Below are 22,442 nucleotides of genomic sequence, written 5' to 3'. Positions count from 1 at the left end.
GATCAAGCCAAACTCCTTGTAGGACCAAATGCCAACGGTAGGGGATTGAATAGGTTGCTTTCTTTTTTTTTTTTTTTTTGGTTGGTTGGTTATAGTTTAACCAAAATTATCAAACAATTTTGCACTCAATTAAAAGCAAGCAACATGATTAACAGAGAAATTAATCTAACGAGCAAGTAATCTTGAAAATCGTATCAAACAATCTAGCAAAATGATGTTAAGGAATTTAAATGGTAGAAATTCTCGCAACCATTCTCTAGTGCTCTTACGAATGAAAGTTAAAAATGATCTACCAGATGCATGAAGGACATGTGTACATGAGTGACACGGATGGAATTATTTTTGAAATATTGTGTTCCCCTCTTTTTCTAATTCCAAAGGCTATACATGTTGACATTTTATTCGTCAATTGAATGAATCGATGAACAAGAGTACTAGCATATCCTTTGTCACGTAACATCATTATGCCACATGTTGCACTACGTAACTAAATTACTATGCCACGTTGTCACCTACAACATCAAAATTTGACCATTTCGAAGTGTTACATGAGCAACCACATCATTAAAATCATTATTATTGATGAAGTGTCACGTCTATCATTTGACATATATCATTATCATTCACTCTTAAATCATCGACTAACCCAAAAACTTAAGCTAATAGGTAAATGTAAATTTAATATCATATCATGTAACAATCTCCTTCACTTGTGGGTTTGAAATATGGACAAACACCCAACAAGTATAAATCAATATTAATTGGAGGAGGAAATAACATAGCAGGGTTTGAAAAAAAACAAGACCTTCCTGAACCACCAACTCTAATACCATGTTGAATCACCGATTGACCCAAAAACTTAAACTAATTAATGGATAAAGGCAAATTTAATATCATATCAGGTAACCCTTACCTTACTCATAATTTTCATGTTTTGACTCCAATTCAAGCACTATTAGGCACTTTGAAACACCAAAACTGTTAGTAAAATACATTAAATTCAAAATCAACAAAATATATAGTTTGATTGAAATTATATAAAGCTAACACTTGTAATGAACCAAACTCTAATATTGTCAATCAGGAAGAGATAATCTGCATCCCAAGGACTAGAGAAACACAAGTCAATATGACCATAACAAAATAGCTCAAACTGAGCTTTTGAACTTGTTTGTTCGTACTTTTTTGTTATTGGCTTGCACCCTCACACCCAACCCATCATATTTTGAACTCCCTAAACCTCAGGATGCAGATTACCAGATCCTAACTCAATCATTACACAAACTCTCCATGAAAAAAGAAGTTCTTGGGAAGAAGAAAGCAAATCATGATGATGACAAATGTGGGAAGCAGTAGAGAAGAGAAGAAAAGTATTAGGTCTTATTGTGAATTATGATGATAATTTATAAGGGTTTCTCAAGGCCCATTGATTCCCCTAGGAATCTTTGTGGTTTAATATTTATTGTAATGTATTAATTAAGTGGGATTCCCATGATAAGTTGGTCGCCTTTTGAAACAGAATGATGATTGTGTTTGTTGTATGCTGCCCCAAAAGTGAATGATCATATGGACCATTCTTTTCTTAATCATTGCTCTTCCCTTTACTGCTTTTTCAAAGAGTATCTCTCATCCCTTTTTCCCTAGCTGTCTCTAGAAAGAATCCCTCAAAGCTTTGAATGAACCTAGTTGAATTGATATAAAACTAGGATCTTGATAGCAGCTTAGGCGATGTTTCATCTTGATTGTTTGGACGCAAGCAGGAAATTTTGGGCATTTTGATTGGGTTGCAGCTCGCCGAGGAGACTGGTAGTAAAGCAATTTGGTTTGAATCTGTCACAAAGGGTGTGGTTAAAAAGCTTCAGGCTTTGTCATTCTCTCTCTTTCCCAATCTTGGAGTAATTTTTGTTAAGCTTATTCTTTAATAATCCGTTTAAGTATTGCGGGCTTGAGATGTGCCCCTATAAGTTGTAATAAGGTGGCCCTTGGCCAACAATGCTTTTTTCTTCTACTTCTAATTATTTTCTTGATTACTTTTCCCTTTTCCCACTAATAATGGACTTATTTCTCCAAAAATACATAAATCATATATATATATATATATATATATATATATAGGGACTTCAAAATTAGAAATTTAATCCTCCACCTCATCATCATATTGTAACAAAAAAAAAATATGATGTGTGACATTTTTTTATCCTATAACTAGGACATTGTTGGTAAACAAGACAGTAAATCAAGATTTTAATCAAGAAAGCTTGACTGAACTCAATCAACTCATAAGAAATATTAGAATTAAAAATTTTAGAAATTTTGGATTGGATTAGTTCATTTGGTTTATTAATTTTTTTTTCTGTAATTTAATTAATTTGGTTAATAAGACTCCACTTTTCCTTAAACTAAGTGTCAAAATCAATAATTTTTTTAGAAAAGATAAATTTATACATATAAACTTTAGGATTGTATTTCTGAAAACTCCATTCATAAATGAATAAAATTAAACACTTCATTAATATTCTATGTCAAAAACATTAATAAGTTTTTACACATGTATAAAATTTCATTAAATACAAAGATTAACATAATATTAATGACAAATGCAAAAACATAATGGACGATAGCAATTTTTAATTGACTCAAGTGATTTTCATTTTCTCCCTATTTATCTCTACTTATTTAGTAAGAATTACATCATAATTTTTTTTTACTACTTTAGTAAAACTGTGGAAGAATAATAATTTCTTTTAAATTATTTGAGTTGATTTTAAAATAAAATCAATTGAAAATAGTTATAAATCATTAATAAACAGTCTAATTGCAATATACATAAAAAGAATAAAGTTGTTAAAAAACCCAACATACAAATTTTAAAATTCTAAGTTCAACAACTATGCATTCCAAACATCTTTCTAAACTCATACCAAAAAACTCTGCACTTCAAATGTATATTATTTAACTTCACATACTAATGAACTTCTCAAACTAAATAATGTCAAACTAGCTTCATGCTTGTTTATAGTCTAAATTGATATGACTATTAGTTTTTTGTATTACGATACAAATTTAAAGCTACAACCTTCCCCTAATATTTTTTTAGTGGAGAGAGAGAGAGAGATGCTAAGTATTTTATATCAAGGGGACGATATTGATGAATCTCCAATGAAGCAAAGATGCGAGTTAGTGACTACCTATTCTAGGAAATTAAAATGAGTGATACAGAAGCTCATTAATTTATATGGAGAACCCACAAAATGGCTTTGATGAACATGTCTAATGATCTGGGATTCTTCTACTTTTTTCCACCACCGGGAAATCATAAAATGATTAAAGCAAACCAAAGGAATTGCTGACGCAATTATATCCTAAGTATAGATTAGATGGTCACTATCAGCTTTTGTTTACAGAGTCTAAAAGACCATTTCATTATTATATTCTTATGCTCATCGAAGAAAAGGAGCACCAAATTAATCTGCTTCCCTGTTGTTCGTCTGTTCTGTGCCTTGTGCCTTCCATCATTGCTTAGATGCCAAAAGACAGGGCCTCTGTCCCATTCTCAAATCATCAATCATATCCATATGGATACACAAAAACCACTCAAACATAATCGCTTTTAAAAATTGAGAAGGTATTCGACCCACTCAATTCATAAGTTGGAATTAAATTATTTAACTTGAAGATTATACATTTATCGAAGAATTTCATATTTCTCTCTTTCCCTCTTCTTCTCTTTAGTGTTTCCTAACTCGACTAAACAATTTTGCACCCCAAACACAAACTTTCTTAACCCAAGACTTCTAACTCCAACATATAATTAGAGGTGTGTTAGATAAGGTTTGAATCAGGTACAAGTCACTTCGAGTCAAGGGATCAGATCCTCTACAATACGGCTCGCTAAATTAGTATCCAATTCAAGATAAATGCTTCATGACACGGAGGTTTCCAGAATATATCTAATTGAAGCAAGTTTTATTCCAACACGATGGAAGATTGTTGCTGTTTAAACACAAGTATTCCCCTTTCTTCTAGTACTATCTCTCTTTATTTCCATGCCAACGATGGAACAGGCTCTCCCTCAGGTTCGTTTACAACAATGGAGGCTTCTTCCCATGAAAACGATGGGCCTTGAGAGAGACAGGGGAAGGGAACTAACAGCAAGCATTAGATAAGATTCATAAGATCAAATTCAGTCTCATAGAAGGTTTCTTTATAGGGTGATAAAATTACTGAACTTCATAGTTGTGCAGCACTGGTAAAGATGGTCACATAAAAGACAAGAAAATTGTAAATGGTAAAGATAATCCAACAATCCAAGAACTTATCCAATGACCTCTATTCAGTTCAAGTAATATGAAGGTCATGAGACATGTCAGGCCAAGCACAATGAAATTGTTCGACATCTAAATGAGCCATGGAATCTAGAATAAGGTGTTTTCTTTAGGAAGCCTCAGCAGCTGGTTGAGTCAAACCAGACTTCACCAACAACTTGCTAACAGACTCGGGTGAGCAAACTTGGTACTTGACATTTCCAGCAGGTGAGAGCAAAACCTCGGCTAATTCGAGCTTTTCAGAAGTAAGACTTGTGCTATCCATGGTTTTGCTAAGCACCTTAAGTGCAAGCTGTATGGCCTCTTCCCTTGTGATATCATCCTTGTAATCCTGTTTAAGCATTGACTGTGCTGCCTGGTTGTTGGCACCAATTGCAGCAGCCTTCCAACCACCATAGTTTCCACTTGGGTCACTCATGTATAGTTGGAAGCCATAGTTTTTATCCCATCCTGCAAAAAGAAAAGAGACACCAAAGGGGCGTAGACCACCAAATTGGGTGTATCCTTGCTTTGTATCGCAGAGAGATTGAACCAGTTGCTCAACAGGCATTGGCTCTTGGTAAGCATAAGTGTATCGTTGGGCTTGAACCCTTGCCGTGTTGATCAATATGTTGGCATCGGACATAATTCCAGCCACAGCACATGCAACATGGTCATCAATTTTGTACATCTTCTCAGTGGAAGTTGAGGTCTGAAGGAGTTTGGATGTAACCTTCTTTTCACCTACCAAGACAACCCCATCTTTAGATAATATCCCAATTGCAGAACCTGCATTTCCAATTGCCTCCATTGCATATTCAACTTGGTAAAGACGGCCTTCAGGAGAGAAAATCGTAGTTCGGCTATCATATCTTCGAGACATTTTTTTGATACTGTTGTACAGAGCGAGGAAAAAAAAAAGAGGGAATCAAGGTTAGCTGATCCAAAGGAATGATGGTCTTAATCTAATCAGTTTGAATATGGAGATGGGAGGCAAACATGGCATGGTATGGTATGAATGTGATGACACATATTTTCAAAAAGTTACCGCAAATTTCACAAACCTGAAACCACCCCCTTATTCGACAAGACTAGTTATATTTGTACCCCCTTAAATTGTTAATTTGGGCAATTACACCATATAACTTGTGTGAGACCCTGCATGTTCACCATTTGGTTTTGATTTTTGAAGATTAAGCTTATAAATACTACTTCCACCAATAAGTTTCTTAGTTTTGTTATCCATTTTCAACCAATATTTCCAAATGCCAAGCCAAGTCTTGAAAACGAAGAAAAAAAATTAGTTTCTAAAGCTTGTTTTTATTTTTTACGAAGAATCCAAATGAATTTTTAAGCAAAGTGAAAACTATAGTAAGGGAAGAAACTAACATAAATTTCAAAAATAGAAAACTAAGACCAAAAAGGGCCTGAAAATTTAGCCCCTTACTGCTTGCCTTTCAGCTTAAAAATGCACGAGTAAGCAGATAGAGATACATGCACAATGAGTATCCAACTTCCTAAAATATTAGGATTTCGTGCATTTGATGTAAAAACAAGTAGATGGAGTAAGATGAGAAGACCAAAATAAGGGGTGTAGGAAAACCAAAATGTCATGAAGGGAGATAAAGACAGAGAAAGAGATCAAGATACAAAGTGTCAGAGCGACAGAGAGAGAGAGAGAGAGAGAGAGAGAGAGACTGTGTTAGAGAGGATAGGATTGAGAAAGAAAAAAGAAAATGCTGGGGATAAACTCAGAAACAAAGAGAGATAATCTCTTTTACCTCTCCATATTTTCCCTCTCTACATCTCCCTCTATGCTTTAATTTTCTACACACTTTGTCTAGCTTTCTCTCCTTCACTTCTCTCAACACGTTTCCCTTTATCTTCATATCTCTAACTCGCACAGTTTCGTCTTTGTTTCTATATACCTATATTTACCTCTCCCTTCTCATCTCTTTCTCTCTACTTCTATGTCTCCTCTCCAGTCTCCACCACATTTTCTCCCTCAATTTAACACATTTTGACCTCCCTAAGCCAACATTTTGTCCTCCTCATTTTAACCTCACGTCTTTCCAAAGCATGAAATGAAACCATAACACTTTTTAAAGATCGAGAAGTATCCGCACATGTATATGCTGTGCTGATATGTAGAACTTTTTAACAGAAACACTAACAGTGGTAATGAAAGGGACCAATTTCTTCACCAATTCAACTGAGAGGGTGTAATTGCTCGAATAGAAAACTTATTGTTGCAATTGTAACAAAGCCCAAGGAACAGGTAATTTATTCGATATTTCCAAAAAAAAAAAATGTATATAACTTCTCTGGTTCCTTTCACCCGTCCCCCAAGAGATGCAATGCTGCTAGTGCTAACTATCTCTTGATCTCTTCATCCCTGGCTTATCAGCTACATATGTTTAGTTATTTGTTTCAACAGGTTTAGCTGTTTTGAGTTCTTTTTATAGTAAACATTACAGAGTAGTACCTTTTTCTAACCCAACTACAGAATAAACTCACCCATTCTAAGAGTAGTCTGTTTGTTCAGAGAAAACATCATAAGCATACAAAGTCAAAAGAGGAGATGAAGGATAACCAAATTATAAGAACAACAACAACAACAAAAAAAAAAAAAAAAAAGGTAAACCCCCCAAACCTAATGCACCATTACCAACAATCAAAACTTTCGATGGATTATGTAGGACTACACCGCGTTTAGAATGGGCATGATCGGAAGAGATGGATCTGAAATATTATTTCTAAAAATCAAAACCTATGGTCCTAAAGTGCAAAGAAAGCTTAGAATCGAAACAATAAACCGCTTCCCTAATTCATAATGGAAAATCAGTAGGTTCTTTCAGTAGACAGACCATCGGAAAACAGTCGGCGGAGTTACAGATTAGAAATGCATACCTGGCGGAGAGAATCAGAGAGAAAAGATGGGCGGTGCGGCTGGTTTCGTCGAAACGGTTGAAGGAGAGCAAAAATGGAAGAAGGAGGTGCTTTAAGGGATGTGAACCTTCATTTTACAGAATAGGTTTCCTTTTTCTCCAAGCCAAGTGTTTTCCCCTTGCTTATGAAATCGATGAACCAATGTTTGGATTTTTTGAAATTAATGTTTTTTTTAAAAAAAAAAAAAGTTGAAATTATAAAATGCTCTTATACTTTTTAGAGTTGTAATATTAATCTTGATATTTCGAAAACTTTTCAAAATTATCTACACATGAAGACTCATTTGGCCTTCACATGTCTTCAGTAATAAATTTGTAATTTGAAGGAAGAAAGACGACCTTGCAAAATAAAAAAAAAAAAAAGAGAATACCTATATGTCTACCACATAATTTCTAATGCTTAAGTCAGTAATTAGCAAAGGATCGAAGCAAGCTAGAGGTAGAAAGAACTTACTTTTTGAGAGTTATGATATCTTGTTTACAAAGGAGTGAACCCTAGGGTTTCTAATCCAAAAAGGGCTTGGAGATGCCAGTCAAGTCTACCATAGGGGCTAAGATCGTGGCTCACAAGAAGTGAGTCCCTATGACGGGAAAATAGTGATCCCAACCTCAAACTCCAAGGTCAAGGCGAGTAGGTTGGGTCACTTGGCTCAAAGTAGCCTCAGCCTCGTTCAACAGGTAACTTGGCATTTCGTCCAAAGTGCCCTTAGCCTCCAAGCCGATATGAGCACCTTGGGCTAAGGCCGAGACAAACACCTTAGGTGCTTGGCTTGAAGTGGCCTCAACCTCAACCTTCGAGGCCGAGGAGGACACCTTGGACCGCCTCCCTTTGTCCATTTCTCACACTCCTTTGGCTTGTCTCACATGACTACGGTTATTTCAATCTTATCCTTAACGTTCCACTCTCTTGAACTCAATGGCTCTTGGTCCAAAATGATCCATAACAATCATTGAAATATAAATTGTTTAGATTTTCATATAAAATTTTTAATTTAGAATTGTGTATCGGGACCCATAACCTAAATTTGAACCTTCACATTCTCATACTATTCTACAATTCGTACCACAAAATTCATATTCAAAATTGAATTAGAGTAGAGAGAAAGGAGAGAGCTTGTACTTTGAACTCTTGTTACTGGGAGGTTAGATTACTCCAAATTCTTCAAGTACTTTGAACTCTTGAGTTATTGGGAGGTTAGATTACTCCAAATCCTTCAATGGAGTAGACTAAATGAGTCTAATATCCTTTTTATTTTCGATTTCTTTGTTTTTATTTCCTTTTTCTTACATTTTGAAATTAGGACTGTAACATTCAACCAAGAGTCATTATATGATTGTGGAGGTATAAATTGTATATAGTGTAAAGAAAGTTTAGATTGATTGGTAGTACCAATTGCCAATTGTATTGACAAAGTAAGTCCTCTCTTTTAGATACTTATTTGGATGTACGTAGTTTGAAGTAATTTCATGAGAATGCTTACTAGGAAGGTAATAAATTATTGGGTCTCGTTGTCAATTAAGGAGTCTCAAAAGGGCAATCACATTCATTTTCTAAGCTCTTATCAATCTCATTCTCATTTTTTATTTGTGTCGTAAAAGTACTTTACACCTTTATACTTTTGCTTTCATTTATGATTCAACGTTTCCCTAAATTATTTTACATTTTTACCGATTCCTTCTTCGATTTATTCTTTCATCAAATGTAAGTTCTTAGGAAGAAAGGTTGTTTTCAAATACAGCAAAATGAACTAAAATATTTAGAAATATAGCAAAATGTTATCATCTATCCATGATAGACACTGATAGACGATTATCATTTATCACTGATAGACACTAATATTTGCCTATCAGTGTCTATCACTGCCTATCATGGTAGACTCTAATATATTTGCTATATTTGAAAATATTTTCAACATTTTTGCCATTTAAGACAATTTTTCTTTTTCTATTTAATTTTAATTGATAACGATTTATTTAATTCTTAAAATAAAATAGATCTATCAGATAGTAAAAGCATATATAAATAAAATTGATTTATATTCTTCTTGATAGTTTGATTTTTTTAGTTGATTTAGTTTAATTAAGTTGGCAATCATTTAATTATGTTGAAATTTGTTAGTTGATGTAATTTTAACTTTAATTAGTTATATTTGCTAATAATAACTAAATATTAGAATAAAAAAATATTAAAAATATCTTCAAATATAGCAAAATAAACAACAATATTTATAAATATAGCAAAATATTACTGATAGATGATAAACCATTATCTTCTATCATAATAGATGTCTAATAGACTATAAATTTTTGTTATATTTATAAATATTTTCTGTAATTTTACCTTTTAAAACAGTTTTTCAAAAAAATACTATAAAAACAATTAGTTAAAGAAATCAAATTTTCTTATTATTATTATTATATTAAAAATAAGGAGGGGTTATTCTTGTCTAATTTATATTCCAATTCTGAAAAAGGAGCTTCGCGTTCAACACAGTTGATTGAATAAAGTTTGAAGTTACTAATTTCAAGCAAACCATATCCATATCAATGGATTACTAATTCAGTTCAAACTCCTATCAAACAACATGACTCATTCTGAGGACAGGAATTGACTGCTTATATTTGACTTGAGAAGAATTTTAAAATACTAGGATCGTCAAACGTTGACTTTTTTTTGGGAAGAACGAATCAGAGCGACGGAGATCTTCAAACGTTGAATTGAAATCTCAAATATTAAAATTCAAGTACAAATACTGATCTAGTCCCGAACAAAGGTGATAAAGGCAAATATCAGAGCTGAGAGATTCCATGGGCAAAATAGAACACATTATTAAACACACAATTGTAAACCTAAAAATACAATAAAGACTACGTAGCTCTTCAAGCTTTTGAATGGTATCTTGAATGGTATCGAAATTGGCAACTCCTTTGGGTTAAACTCTTCCTGTACAAGAATTAAAATACTAGTAGTATCCTGGCAGTAACGAGCAAAAATTTACTGCCACAAAATCTATCAAGGAAAAAAGAATGGTCGCTCTAAAATATCCTATTGACCAGTAACCTATTTCTACGTATCTCATTTTGTTCACCATTGAATACTACTGGCTGGAAATAATACAGTGACTCAAAATAAGCACTCGAATGGAAGAATCACACATCCGAGAGCAGCTATGAACGGGAGGAAATTTGTGACAGAACTGTTTTCAGAGTCTCGTACGTCATGAAGACGATGCCTACACTTGGCACAACCTTATAGTACTCTGGAAGAATCCCTCGGTACAAACCTTTTAGACCTTCTGTCTGCACAATGTGTTTAAATATTCCATACAACCCAGTGTTATAAACACGGGCTCGACCACCAGCACCTTCCAATTGTTTCCTTCGTCTTACAAGATCCAAAGGAAACGTAGCTGAAATAAATCATGTAATTCAATTTAAGCAGGGCGAAAGATAAATATGTCCACTTGTAAAAACAAAGCAAGTATAGTTATGCATATCAGTTGAATGCATTGTGTTAGACCAAACCGTACTGTTGCAAATGAATATGATGAACTGGAAACAAAACATTCTTCAGTTTGATCCAATGGCAAATTAATCTCAAAATTCTGACACTATACCAAATCCTCAATGAGAAGGAATAGTAAGTCAGTTAATGAAGCCACAATTACCTGTTGATGATGCTATGCCTGAAAGACTACCGCATGCAAGACTGACCATTACAGTGGAGTCGTTCGGCCTGGCATCAAATTGAATGATCACTATGCCGAAACCCATAAGTATGAAACCAAAATGCACATAACAACTATATATAGTACACCCATATATAACCTAACCTAGCCACAAAGTTCATACCTTCGAGATTGCCAAAATGATCTCAAGCTTTCATACACTGAAAAGCTTATAGCTATACTTGGTCCAACACCCTGTACCACACATAGATCCACAAGTCCCTCGAGTCAAATGGATGAGGTAAATATGAAGGTAAATGTAAAACTAGCAAAATGCATACCAACAAGGTTGCTCCGAGCCCTTTATACATGCCTAAGAAACCTTCTTCCCGGAAAATGGTATGGAATGCGTGCCAAATGCCTCTGTAATAAATGGTATTTCTCTGGGGAATTTAAATATGAGAAGACTTACTATATAGAAGGAAAAAAAAAAAGTAGTAACACATGGATTGGAAACTATAACTACAACTTGCTTTGCTAATTAATAGCATTTTTTTTTTTTTTTTTTTGATACAAACTTTTCGATAAGAAATTGGAAGGCTAAAAAATATTGTTCCAAAGCAGAAGCCTAACACAAAAAAATAAGTCAAAACAAATCACACCCAAAACAACATGGCTATCGACACTCCTCTCATAAAGAGAAAGAACTTCTATAGGTTCTGTTTGTTGAGAATCCCACATTGGAAATCAAGGATCCCACACTCTTTATAAGATAGATGGGTTATTACTCTCATTGACAATTGGTTTTGAGATAAAACTCCATGCTTCCATGCTATCTAATACTATTGATCAGAGCCTACCCTTGCTGCCTTCGGTTAAAAGGAGAAATAAAACCTTCAAAAAGAAAAGACTCTTGCTTTCAAAAGACTTGAGAAAATATTTTTATTCAGGCTCTTGGTTGGTGTAATTTTTTTCCCTTTCCTTTCAGTGACCTCAAAAGTCAACTATTGAGGTGGGAGAGTCGAGTCACTTAAGTACTACATCAGACATTTCATTCTAACGGAGGTGGGAAAAATGTAGCCCATGCCATCTTGGTTCCTAAGGATTTCCTCCTTTCATTGAAATTTCTATTAGCAACATTAGCAATAATTTACCTGTGCTGCAAGTCTGGTCCTAACAAGGTCCAGTGGGTACGTAACAGAGGCAGCAGTTATTCCAGCCAAACCACCACCAGAAAAATGCACAAGAAGATCTGCGCTGGCATTGCCCGGGTATCTTTCCCTAATCAATGAGTGCAGAAACTGCAAATAGGAGGGAAAAAGACAGGAGACAGTCATAAAAATATTTAAATGCTCTCTGCCACTAACCAACAAAGTTATTCAAACAATATCATAGATTACATTGGTCACCTTCTTGTATTGTTCATAAGCATAGAAATTGACAGAAGAATAAGGTAGGCGGTGAGCTATTGTGACCAGATTGCCTTTCCAAAATGCCCGGAATCCCTCCTCATTGATGATACGTGAAGCTTCATGCCAAATGCTGGCTTTCTTCATTGCAGCAATATCAGAGTGCATACCTTGCACCTGGTAAAGTTGGATCCAACTAAATTAATTAAAAGTCAGAGCAAGAGAAGCACGTTAATCAATCAAGTGAAACCCAGCATTCATTCCTACTGTCAAGCCAAGACAAGATTTTAATACCTAATCATTCCTGACCAGAAGCAAGATACACAATAAAAGAAGAAGAATCCCGGTCAACCCATAAACAAGGAGCAAGGCAATAATTTCCCCAACCCCACAAGTTTCTGCTTTTAATTGACATATTAATCAGAAAAAGAACATAGACAAAACCCTTTCGAAATGGACATAAAAAGAGGATAAAGAAGAATCAAAGAACCTGAAAGAGGATAGTAAGGCGAGCAAGAGGCGCCGTACATGTCTTGCTAAAGGCACCCGCGATACCACCGGCTAGAAGCTGCTGCACCGTGCCAATCTGCGGTTGCTGGTTCAACGAGGGTTTGTTCTGGCCTTGTTGGTGTAAATATTTCCTGGCCCCGCCGTCGTGAGCAGAATTAAGAGCCTGCTGTCCTCCTTCGACCACCACACCAACTCGAGCTTCCATATTCATTTGCTGTTTTTCAAAAACCGTCCTGGAAGCTGGGAGAATGATGAGTGATATTGATCTCACATCCGTCTTAAAGAGAAGGAAATCAACAATTAAGGAGAAAAGTGAAGGGTGGAATGGAATGGAGAAAAACCCTAGAACAAGGAAAACCTAACAAGAACAAAAGTTGTGGACTTTGGAAATTTCCATTTGACCTCATGGGTTTATCGGTGGTTTTAGAAATTTTGACAAATAAGACGCGAATCAATTTCTGCCGACTTTTCTTTTTTAAAAAAAAATAAAATAAAATAATAAAATGTTTTAAATTATATGGTTAAATATATTATTTTTATCTCTAAACTTTTATAGGTTAACAAATAATTCATAAACTTACGATTTAATTTTTATACTTTCAATTTTAATCATTTAATCCCTCCATTTTATTATATAATAATTTAGTCTTTGTATTTTAAAATTTATAACGATTTAATTCATGTTTTAAATAAATCGAAAACTAACTAAAAATTCAATATTTACAAAATACAAAGTCTACATCATAAAACATTAAAATTTGACATCTGATTTTGATTATTTTTTACGTTTGTGACTAAATTGTTATAGGTTTTTTTAACTATAATGACTAAATTGCTACATACTAAAGTTCATAGACTAAATTGTTACAAAATTAAAAGGACAGAGAATAAATCGTTATAAATCAAAATTTGAGAACTAAATGTTACTTTCATAAAAGTTTAGAGATGAAAAGTATTTTTTAACTAAATTATATTAATTTAAGATTCACATCGACTAGGTTTGAAAATTAATTAGATGATATATTGGGTATGTTCGCACGAGATTTCAAGATAAATTTATTTCGTGGAGCTTGAACTTTGTATTTATATTAATTTTGTAGAAAGTGAGTACAATCTTTAATACATAGTATTTTGATGCTTTCAAAATAAACTATAATCTTTAAGCTGGTTGTTGAACCCTTTGGACTTCTCTATTTATAGAGTTCACAATGGGTTTCATGGGCTTGGGCTTGGTTGACTATGGGCTTGATTCTTGGGCCCAATTAATTAGATTTTGGTTTGATTTGACATTTGAGTCTCGTTTAGAGATTTTAACCCAAATAATAATAATATTAAATTGGACCAAGTTAATTTTATCCCATTCAATAGTAAACTACGTGGCATCATCGAAATTTGTCTTAACTTTAATTTGGGGCACACGTCAACCCCTAATTGATCACAAATTTGACGATTTCGGAATTCTGTCATTAATTTAACAAATAACGTGGGTCCGTGGTTGGTCCGAAATTTCTCGGTAAAATCACAAAATTTAGTCCGGATTAATTTAAGTTTTTTGTTTTAATTTTTTTTTTTCTGAAATTTGATTTGGAAAAAAGTTTCAGTTTTATGTCAAAAACAAAAAGTCTGTATTAATAATAGCTTATTGTTTTTGGGTCAATTTAATATGTGCACAACACATGTCAATTAATGTATATTAAATGGTCTAATTTGGTAGTGTTAGTTCAAAGAAAAGGAAGAAATATTCGGAGATGGAAATAAATTTTGACTGAAAATGGATCAATTAGAAGTTAGTTATTTCATTTTAGATGAAGTAAAAGTTAATTATTGACTTGACTTAATTTAAGAAAAAACAATAACAAAAGTTTACACTACATATTTTTTTCTCCAAAGTTTGCAATATGAAAATAGTATTTATTTTATAAAATATATTATTTTAATTTCTTAGCTGTATCGTTTATATTTAAAATAAACAAATTCTTTGATAATGATGTCTTGGAATATCGTTTTATTTGCAAACTAGAAAAAAAAAGAAACAAACAAACAAACAAAAAAGATAAAGAAAGATAAATAAAATAAAAGCTATATGAATGGCTTTCCCCCCTTGACTTTTTCTTTTTCCCTGGAAATATCCCTTTTGGCTCATTTAAATGCTTCTTTCTTGGCAATTATATCGGTTTTTTAAGTGCTCTAAAAAAATTATTTTTTTCAATTAAATTATTTTTATATCTTACATATTTTTCACAAGATATATTACAATTATAAATTATGTTTTTTTAGAATCTAGAAATTATGTTATTAAATTTTTTGGGGGCTTTTTACAGATTCGGCAAAATAAGTTTAAAAAATTAAATCCATAACCTAGACTTATTACTTTTGCATAAATAGTAAAAAAAATAAGCTTAACCCATGTGATACACTTGATACATTACTGCTATACACTTGATATTTTGATATACTACTAGTATATGTCTGATATACTTGATATACTTCTTATACATATTTGATACACTATTGATAGATACTTGATACTCTTGATATACTATTGATACACGATTGAAAATGATTAGTTATTTAAGTGTTTAAAAAATATATAAAAATCTTTTTTTAAAAAAAAAAACACCTTTTCTCTAATTATTCCAAACATGGCCAAATTGTCAAAATGAGTATATTAAACTAAGTATTAATGAGTTTTAGGTTGAATCTCCCTGACCTATTGTACATTTGTAATTAAAAATGAAAGAAATAATTGTTAGGTTGTATATCATAAAACTCACAGTTTGTAAAAACATATTATATTTGCAACAAAGATGTTACTGATATCTATTCAATAAAACTATTGTTAAATATGTAAATTGCACTTACTAAATCTAATAAACTAAGATCCATGGTTATTTCATGAATATTTGGACTTTATGTAGAGACATAAAATGGATCAAGTTTGAGTAAATAGCCAAAATGATATGTGGTATACGAATAAGGTATGATACTTTATTCTGGTAGCACTATCGGATGCGGTCCACTTTGTAAATGTTACAATTGTTGTAAAGTGCTACAAACAAAGTGATCCTACTTCATTCATGTGTAGGCATGCAAGTGGGGGCGTCCTATACAAAGAGTTTGTATAAGATCGGACAAAGAAATAAGTCACTCTTACTCGGACAAAGAAATAAGTCACTCTTACTCGGACAAAGAAATAAGTCACTCTTACTTTATAATGTTATTTACTGTTTAAGGCTGACTATTTCAAAGCGATGACCTAGGTAACTTAACGTGAATCCTGAGCTAACTATGAACTCCTATTTATTCGGGATTATCCTTAGATTTTCATGAGTGGGAGTTGGCTCAACAACGTTGGCTTAATAATCCTCTCATTCCAAGGATAAGACTGGTTAGATAGTTGGGGATATAGAGTATAATATGGAATTCACTCCTACTCGCTATTAGGGATAGTAAAGAGGTTGTTCCCTTGAATCTCAGATCTTGAACAAGGGGCTCGATGTTGAGTTTTGTGTCCTAAAACTTGTGGTTAGTAAACATTAGACTTATTCTAAAAATTCAATAAAGTTGTTATTGAATATATGAATTGCTTTTTCGTTTTAGAAATAAATCTAATAAACTAAAAGATCCATGACTATTACATGAGTACTTAAACTTTTTGTGGAGACACAAAAGTGAAGGAACTCATATTTTAGAGAACCTTTGAACGGAAGTAGATCGTCCAAATCTCGTTTCGATTGAATACAAACATTTACAGTAAAATAAATAGATTATGCATAAAACATAAATTACTGCATATCTTTAAATAATAAACAAGAGTTTATAAATTATACCTTTGAAGAACTATTCTTCAAGTAAATCCCTCGAACTAACTCATTCACGAACGCGTTGAACAAGTCACGAACACTCCAAACGAACAACGACAATGCAAACTCGAATCAAAAGGAGACACTACCACTTAGTCACCTTGGTATTCTCGATGTGAGAATCCAAGAGTGGTGGGCTCTGGCTAATTTTGGTTAGAGGGGAGTTTGGAGTTGAAGGAGGAAAACAATCGAGGAGGCAAACTCTCTATCGCATAGAAAAAACTCTTGATCGTTTAGGGAACTGAGGCCATCGCATAGGTTCTCAAGATTGTTGTGTAGAATCTCTCAAATCGTGTAACTCAACCACTTGGAACAATAAAATCATATTTCATTTATCCAAAATTGCCATAAAAACTGATTAACTTCCCACTAAGGGTGGTTGGAGAGAAAAAGGGTTTAATTATCACATAATTAATCATTATAAATAAATATGATAATAATTATGATCATTTTAGTGAAATGAAAGTCTCTATTATGAACGACGTTATATAATGAGACTAAATATTTTGTGGTTCGGTTTTATACAAACTTCTTTGTATAGAATATCTCGGCTCGCATGTCTAATACATGAATGATCATGATCACATCATTTGTAACACTTTACAACATTTGTAACACCTACAAAGCGGGCCACTCGTAGTGTCACAAGGATAAGGTACCCTGCCTTATCCATATATTACAAACCATTTAGGTTATCACTTAAACATGATCCATCTGTATGTCTCCACATACATGTGTTAAGTTACAATGATAACCATGGACGTTAGTTTATTGATTTGTGATTAATGCAACTAAAATATTTTATATTTCATAAACAGAAGTGAATAAAATATTAAATATACAATGTTTACAAACTATAGAATTATACTAGATTTAAGGCATCAACCCCAACAATCTCCCACTTGTCCTAAAGGTAGTGGAGTGTACAAGATAATCAAATTACAAGTACACAAAACAGTAAACCAGGGCACAATACGCCCAGTACAAGATCTCCCGCTTGCCCTAGTCCAGCCGTTGTCTGTTCTATAGACCCATACTCTGCAAGTGACCCTCAAACATTATAGTTGTGAGGGCCTTCGTAAACGAATCAATAACGTTGTACTCCGAAGCTATCTTCGTGACAATCATGTCCCCTCGATGCACAATATCTCGGCTGAGATGGTGTTTTTGCTCATTGTGCTTGTAGCGCTTATGACTCATGAGCTCGCGAGAATTAGCCACAACACCACTATTATCACAATAAAGTGTGATGGGCTTTGACATATCTGGAACAACTTCCAAATCAGTCAGGAATTTCCTGAGCCAAATGACCTTCTTAGCAACTTCACAAGTAGTTACATACTCGGCCTCCATGGTGGAGACCGCGATGCACCCCTACTTGGTGCTTCGCCATACTACAGCCCCTCTATCAAGTGTGAACACTGATCCTGAAGTTGATTTCCGAGAATCCCTATCAATCTGATAATCAGAGTCCGTGTATCCTTTAAGGATCAAATCCTTAGAACTATACAAAAGCATGTAGTCCCTCGTTCTTCGTAGATACTTGAAGATGTTCTTGACGGTTGTCCAGTAATCATGTCCTGAATTGGACTGATATCTATTGACTTCCCCTGTTGCATACGGATATTAGGTCTAGTACATAACATCGCATACATCAAACTGCCCACGACAGATGCATAGGAGACCGTCCTATTTCCTCAACTTCTTGAGGTGTCTTAGGACACTGTTCCTTAGACAAAGTAACTCCATGCCTGAAAGGAAATAGGCCCCTCTTGGAGTTCTGCATCGAATGTTTGATCAACATCTTGTTAATATACGATACTTGAGACAGTGCTAGCATTTTGTTCTTTCAATCCTGAAAGATCTTAATACCAAGAACAAACTGAGCCATTCCCAAATCTTTCATTTGGAATTGAGTCGTTAGCAAGTTCTTAACTGTAGTCAGTAAGCCTACTTCATTTCCAATGAGTAGGATATCATCTACATGCAATACTAGGAAAATTACTAAACTGTTGATGATTTTCTTGTAGACACAAGGCTCATCAATGTTCTGATCAAAGCTATACGATCTGATCGTAGTATTATGTTCCAAGATCGAGATGCTTGTTTCAGTCTATAAATGGACCAATTCAGCTTGCAAACCTTTTACTTTTGACCTTGGACTATGAATCCCTCCGGTTGCACCATATAAATGGTATCCTCAAGATTGCCATTCAGAAAAGCAGTCTTGACATCCATTTGACATATCTCATAGTCATAATATAAGGCAATGGATAGAAGGATCCGGATAGACTTCAGCATGTCAACAGGCGAGAAAGTCTCCTCATAGTTGACTCCCTCTACCTGGGTATAACCGTTTGCCACCAGTTTAGCCTTGAAAGTTTGCACCTTCCTATCAACACCCCGTTTCCTCTTGTATATCCATTTATAACCTATAGGTTTAACCTCATCAGGTTGATCTAGAAGATCCCAAACTGAATTAAAATACATAGACTCCATTTCGAGATCCATGACTTTGATCCATTCATCTCTGTCAACATCCTCCATTGCCTTCTTGTAAAACAAAGGATCCTTAACCTTGCCATCAGCAACCATAGTCAAGATTTCAATCAAACCCACATAGCGAATAGGTGGGTTCGTTACCCTTCCACTACGTCGAGGTTCCCTCAACACTTGAGGTGGATTTGACCTACTAGATGAACCTACTTCAACAACTCTTGTTGAGGTAATAGGTTCTTCAACAACTCTTGTTGAAGATCCAGTAGTTTCTTTGGAAATCTCATTCAACACGATTTTGCTTCTAAGTCTGTGCTCCCCTATATAATCCTCTTCAAGAAAAGTAGCATTTGTCGATAGAAACATTTTGTTTTCTTAGGATCATAAAAATAACCTCCTCTCATTCCCTTGGGGTAGCCTACAAATAGGCATAACCTTGAATGTGGTTCTAGTTTCTTAGGATTAGCCTCAAGCACATGTGTTGAGCAACCCTAGATATGGAAATGATGAAAACTAGCTTTACGATCATTCCATAACTCCAAAGGTGTTCTAGTAACACTCTTGAAGGGAACATAGTTCAGGATATAAGTTGCAGTCTCTACTGCAAAACCCTAAAACGAGTCAGGTAGGGAAGCGTAACTCATCATCGATCGAACCATGTTCAACAAGGTTCGATTTCTCCTCTCTGATACACCATTCTGCTGTGGTGTACTAGGTGGTGAGAGTTAGGGAACTATTCCATGTTCTATCATATAGTTCTGGAAATCAGAATCCAAAAACTCTCCACCTCGATCATATCGAAGTGTTTTAAACATTTTACTTAATGCGTTTTCAACTTTAGCCTTGAACTCTTTGAACTTTTCAAAGGGCTCAGACTTATGTTGCATTAAATAAACGTATCCATACCTTGAATAATCATCAGTTAAAGTGATGAAGTATTCATAACCTCCCCTAGCTCGCACATTCATCGAACCACAAAAGTCTGAATGCACTAGCTCTAGAGGCTCTTTGGCCCTATAACCTTTTCCAGTAAAAGGTCTTTTAGTCATTTTGCCTTCAAAGCATGACTCATACACTAGTAAAGAATTTTCTTCTAACTCGCTTAAAAGTCCATTCTTCACCAATCTCTCAATCCTATTGAGATTTATGTGTCCTAACCTTAGGTGCCAAAGTTGGATGGTTTCTTTAAGAGAAATTTTAAGTCATTTATTTTGAGTTATGACAGTTTTAAATATCTCTATGTTATGGAGAGCATTTGTTGCTAATGGCCTTAGTACATACAAATTACTTTCCAGTTGAGTTGAACATATATCAACACCATTTTTCGAAACAAACACTTTATTAAAAAAAAAAAGTTGATAATTACATTCGAGCAAAGACTTTACAGAAATAAAGTTCCTTCTTAACTCGGGAACTACATATACTTCATTCAAAATGATAAACTTATTCTGCAAAGTCAATCGGAGACCTCCTACTGCCAATAGTTAAGATGATGTGCCTGGTTCCGACTCGCATTGTCATCTTATCAGCACCAATCTGCCGCTAGGAACTAATTCCTTGAAGTGAAGAACAAACATGGTTAGTGGCCCCAGAGACGATAATCAGGGCAGAATCATCATTCTCCACTAAACAAGTTTCCGAAACTAGTAAATCACATTTACCTTGTTTGGCATTCTTCTTCTCAACCAAATATTTTGGGCAGTTTCACTTCCAGTGCCTGTCCTGGTTGGAATGGAAACACTTTCCTCTTAGTGCCGGAGGCAAAAGATGCAGACCTAGTTCCAAAGGTCGAACCTTTATGGAACTTTTTAGAAGATGAAGCAACATTTGCCTCACCAACTTTCTTCTCCTTGCTTTTTAGCAAAGATTGAAAAGTCTGCAACTCACTGAGTAGAGTTGTAAGGTTGTAGTCAACCCTATTCAGAACAACATTGCTAACAAAGTGAAGGAAGCTTTTTGGTAACGACTCCAGAATGATGCTAACTTGGCTCTGATACCAATTGAAGGAACTCATATTTCAGAGAACATTTGAGCAGAAATGGATCGTCCAAATCCCGTTTCAATTGAAAACAAACATTTACAGTAAAATAAACAGATTATGCATAAAACATAAATTACAACACGTTTTTTTTAATAATAAACAAGATTATAAATTATACCTTTGAAGTACTATTCTTTAAGTAAATCCCTCGAACTAACTCGTTTATGAATGCATCGAACAAGTCACGAACACTCCAAACGAACAACAACAACGCAAACTCAAACCAAAAGGAGACATTACTATTTAGTGGCTTTGGTATTCTCGATGTGAGAATCCAGGAGTGGTGGGCTCTGTCTAATTTTGGTTAGAGGGGAGTTTAGAGTTGGAGGAGGAAGACGATCGAGGAGGCAAACTCTCTATTGCATAGAAAAAACTCTTGATCGTTTAGGGAACTGAGGCTATCAGATAGGCTTTCAAGGTTGTCGTGTAGAATCTCTCAAATCGTGTAACTCAACCACTTGGAACAATAAAATCATATTTCATTTATCCCAAATTGCCATAAAAACCAATTAACTTCCCACTAAGGGTGGTTGGAGAGAAAAATAGTTTAATTATCAAATAATTATTAATTATAAATAAATATGATAACCAACTTATCATATTATATTTATAACCTATAGTTTTAATATTACATCTATACAATATATAAATCATAGTTCTTTTTCTCTATTTTATAGCATTTAATATAAATATATTTATATTAAATTTAACAACTATGAATCTTATTTATAAAAAATATATTTGAACCAGATTCAAATATTTGTTCCTCCAATCAAACTGTAATGTATCAAATACATTATTTTAATTATATCATATATAATTGAATTAATTGAATTATACCATATATAATTAAATTCCCTCATATTAGTTTGAACATTTCAAATTAACCCAAAAACTGTTCTCAATTTAAATCCTTTGAGCTACCAAGGGGACCTTATAGACCTGTAGCTTGAAGCTCCAATGATACGTGAATAATTGATCAAACTCTTTAATCGCATTATCTACCATCTGTTAACTATCAGGCACTCCATTAAAGAACGACAGCTACACTCTTCGCACTACAAATATATTTCTGTGTCCATTGGATATAACCAATCAACAGTACGATAACTCATTACAAATTGCTCGTAAGTACAGCTAGGCCAAATTACCGTTTTGCCTTTGTAGTTACATCTAACTCTTTAAATACCACTGATCCCTCTA

General features: G+C 34.1%; 2 protein-coding genes and 1 long non-coding RNA gene across 3 annotated transcripts; all 3 read right to left on the bottom strand.

The window, feature by feature from the left end:
• Nucleotides 1-272: 272 nt before the first annotated feature.
• LOC120074433 lies at nucleotides 273-2,027 on the bottom strand. The gene is made up of 2 exons (XR_005480995.1): nucleotides 914-2,027; nucleotides 273-512 (listed from the first exon to the last, which is right to left on the bottom strand). It is a non-coding gene; the product is annotated as an uncharacterized LOC120074433 (long non-coding RNA).
• Nucleotides 2,028-4,172: 2,145 nt separating this feature from the next.
• On the bottom strand, nucleotides 4,173-7,369 carry LOC120074461 (proteasome subunit alpha type-4). Its single transcript, XM_039027592.1, has 2 exons — nucleotides 7,215-7,369; nucleotides 4,173-5,197 (listed from the first exon to the last, which is right to left on the bottom strand). The coding sequence occupies exon 2, from the start codon at nucleotides 5,185-5,187 to the stop codon at nucleotides 4,435-4,437; it is 753 nt and encodes a 250-aa protein (XP_038883520.1). The 5' UTR covers nucleotides 5,188-5,197; nucleotides 7,215-7,369; the 3' UTR covers nucleotides 4,173-4,434.
• A 2,687-nt stretch (nucleotides 7,370-10,056) lies between these two features.
• Nucleotides 10,057-13,243, bottom strand: LOC120072628 (mitochondrial substrate carrier family protein B). The gene is made up of 7 exons (XM_039025047.1): nucleotides 12,820-13,243; nucleotides 12,330-12,506; nucleotides 12,075-12,221; nucleotides 11,262-11,363; nucleotides 11,105-11,175; nucleotides 10,921-10,988; nucleotides 10,057-10,662 (listed from the first exon to the last, which is right to left on the bottom strand). The coding sequence occupies exons 1-7, from the start codon at nucleotides 13,048-13,050 to the stop codon at nucleotides 10,421-10,423; spliced, it is 1,038 nt and encodes a 345-aa protein (XP_038880975.1). The 5' UTR covers nucleotides 13,051-13,243; the 3' UTR covers nucleotides 10,057-10,420.
• Between the last annotated feature and the right edge of the window lie 9,199 nt (nucleotides 13,244-22,442).

This window comes from Benincasa hispida, chromosome 3 (genome assembly GCF_009727055.1).
Source record: "Benincasa hispida cultivar B227 chromosome 3, ASM972705v1, whole genome shotgun sequence".
In the NCBI taxonomy this organism is placed as follows: Eukaryota; Viridiplantae; Streptophyta; class Magnoliopsida; order Cucurbitales; family Cucurbitaceae; genus Benincasa; species Benincasa hispida.
The sequence above is the reverse complement of the archived record's forward strand: the minus strand, read 5'-3'. Positions and strand labels throughout refer to the sequence as shown.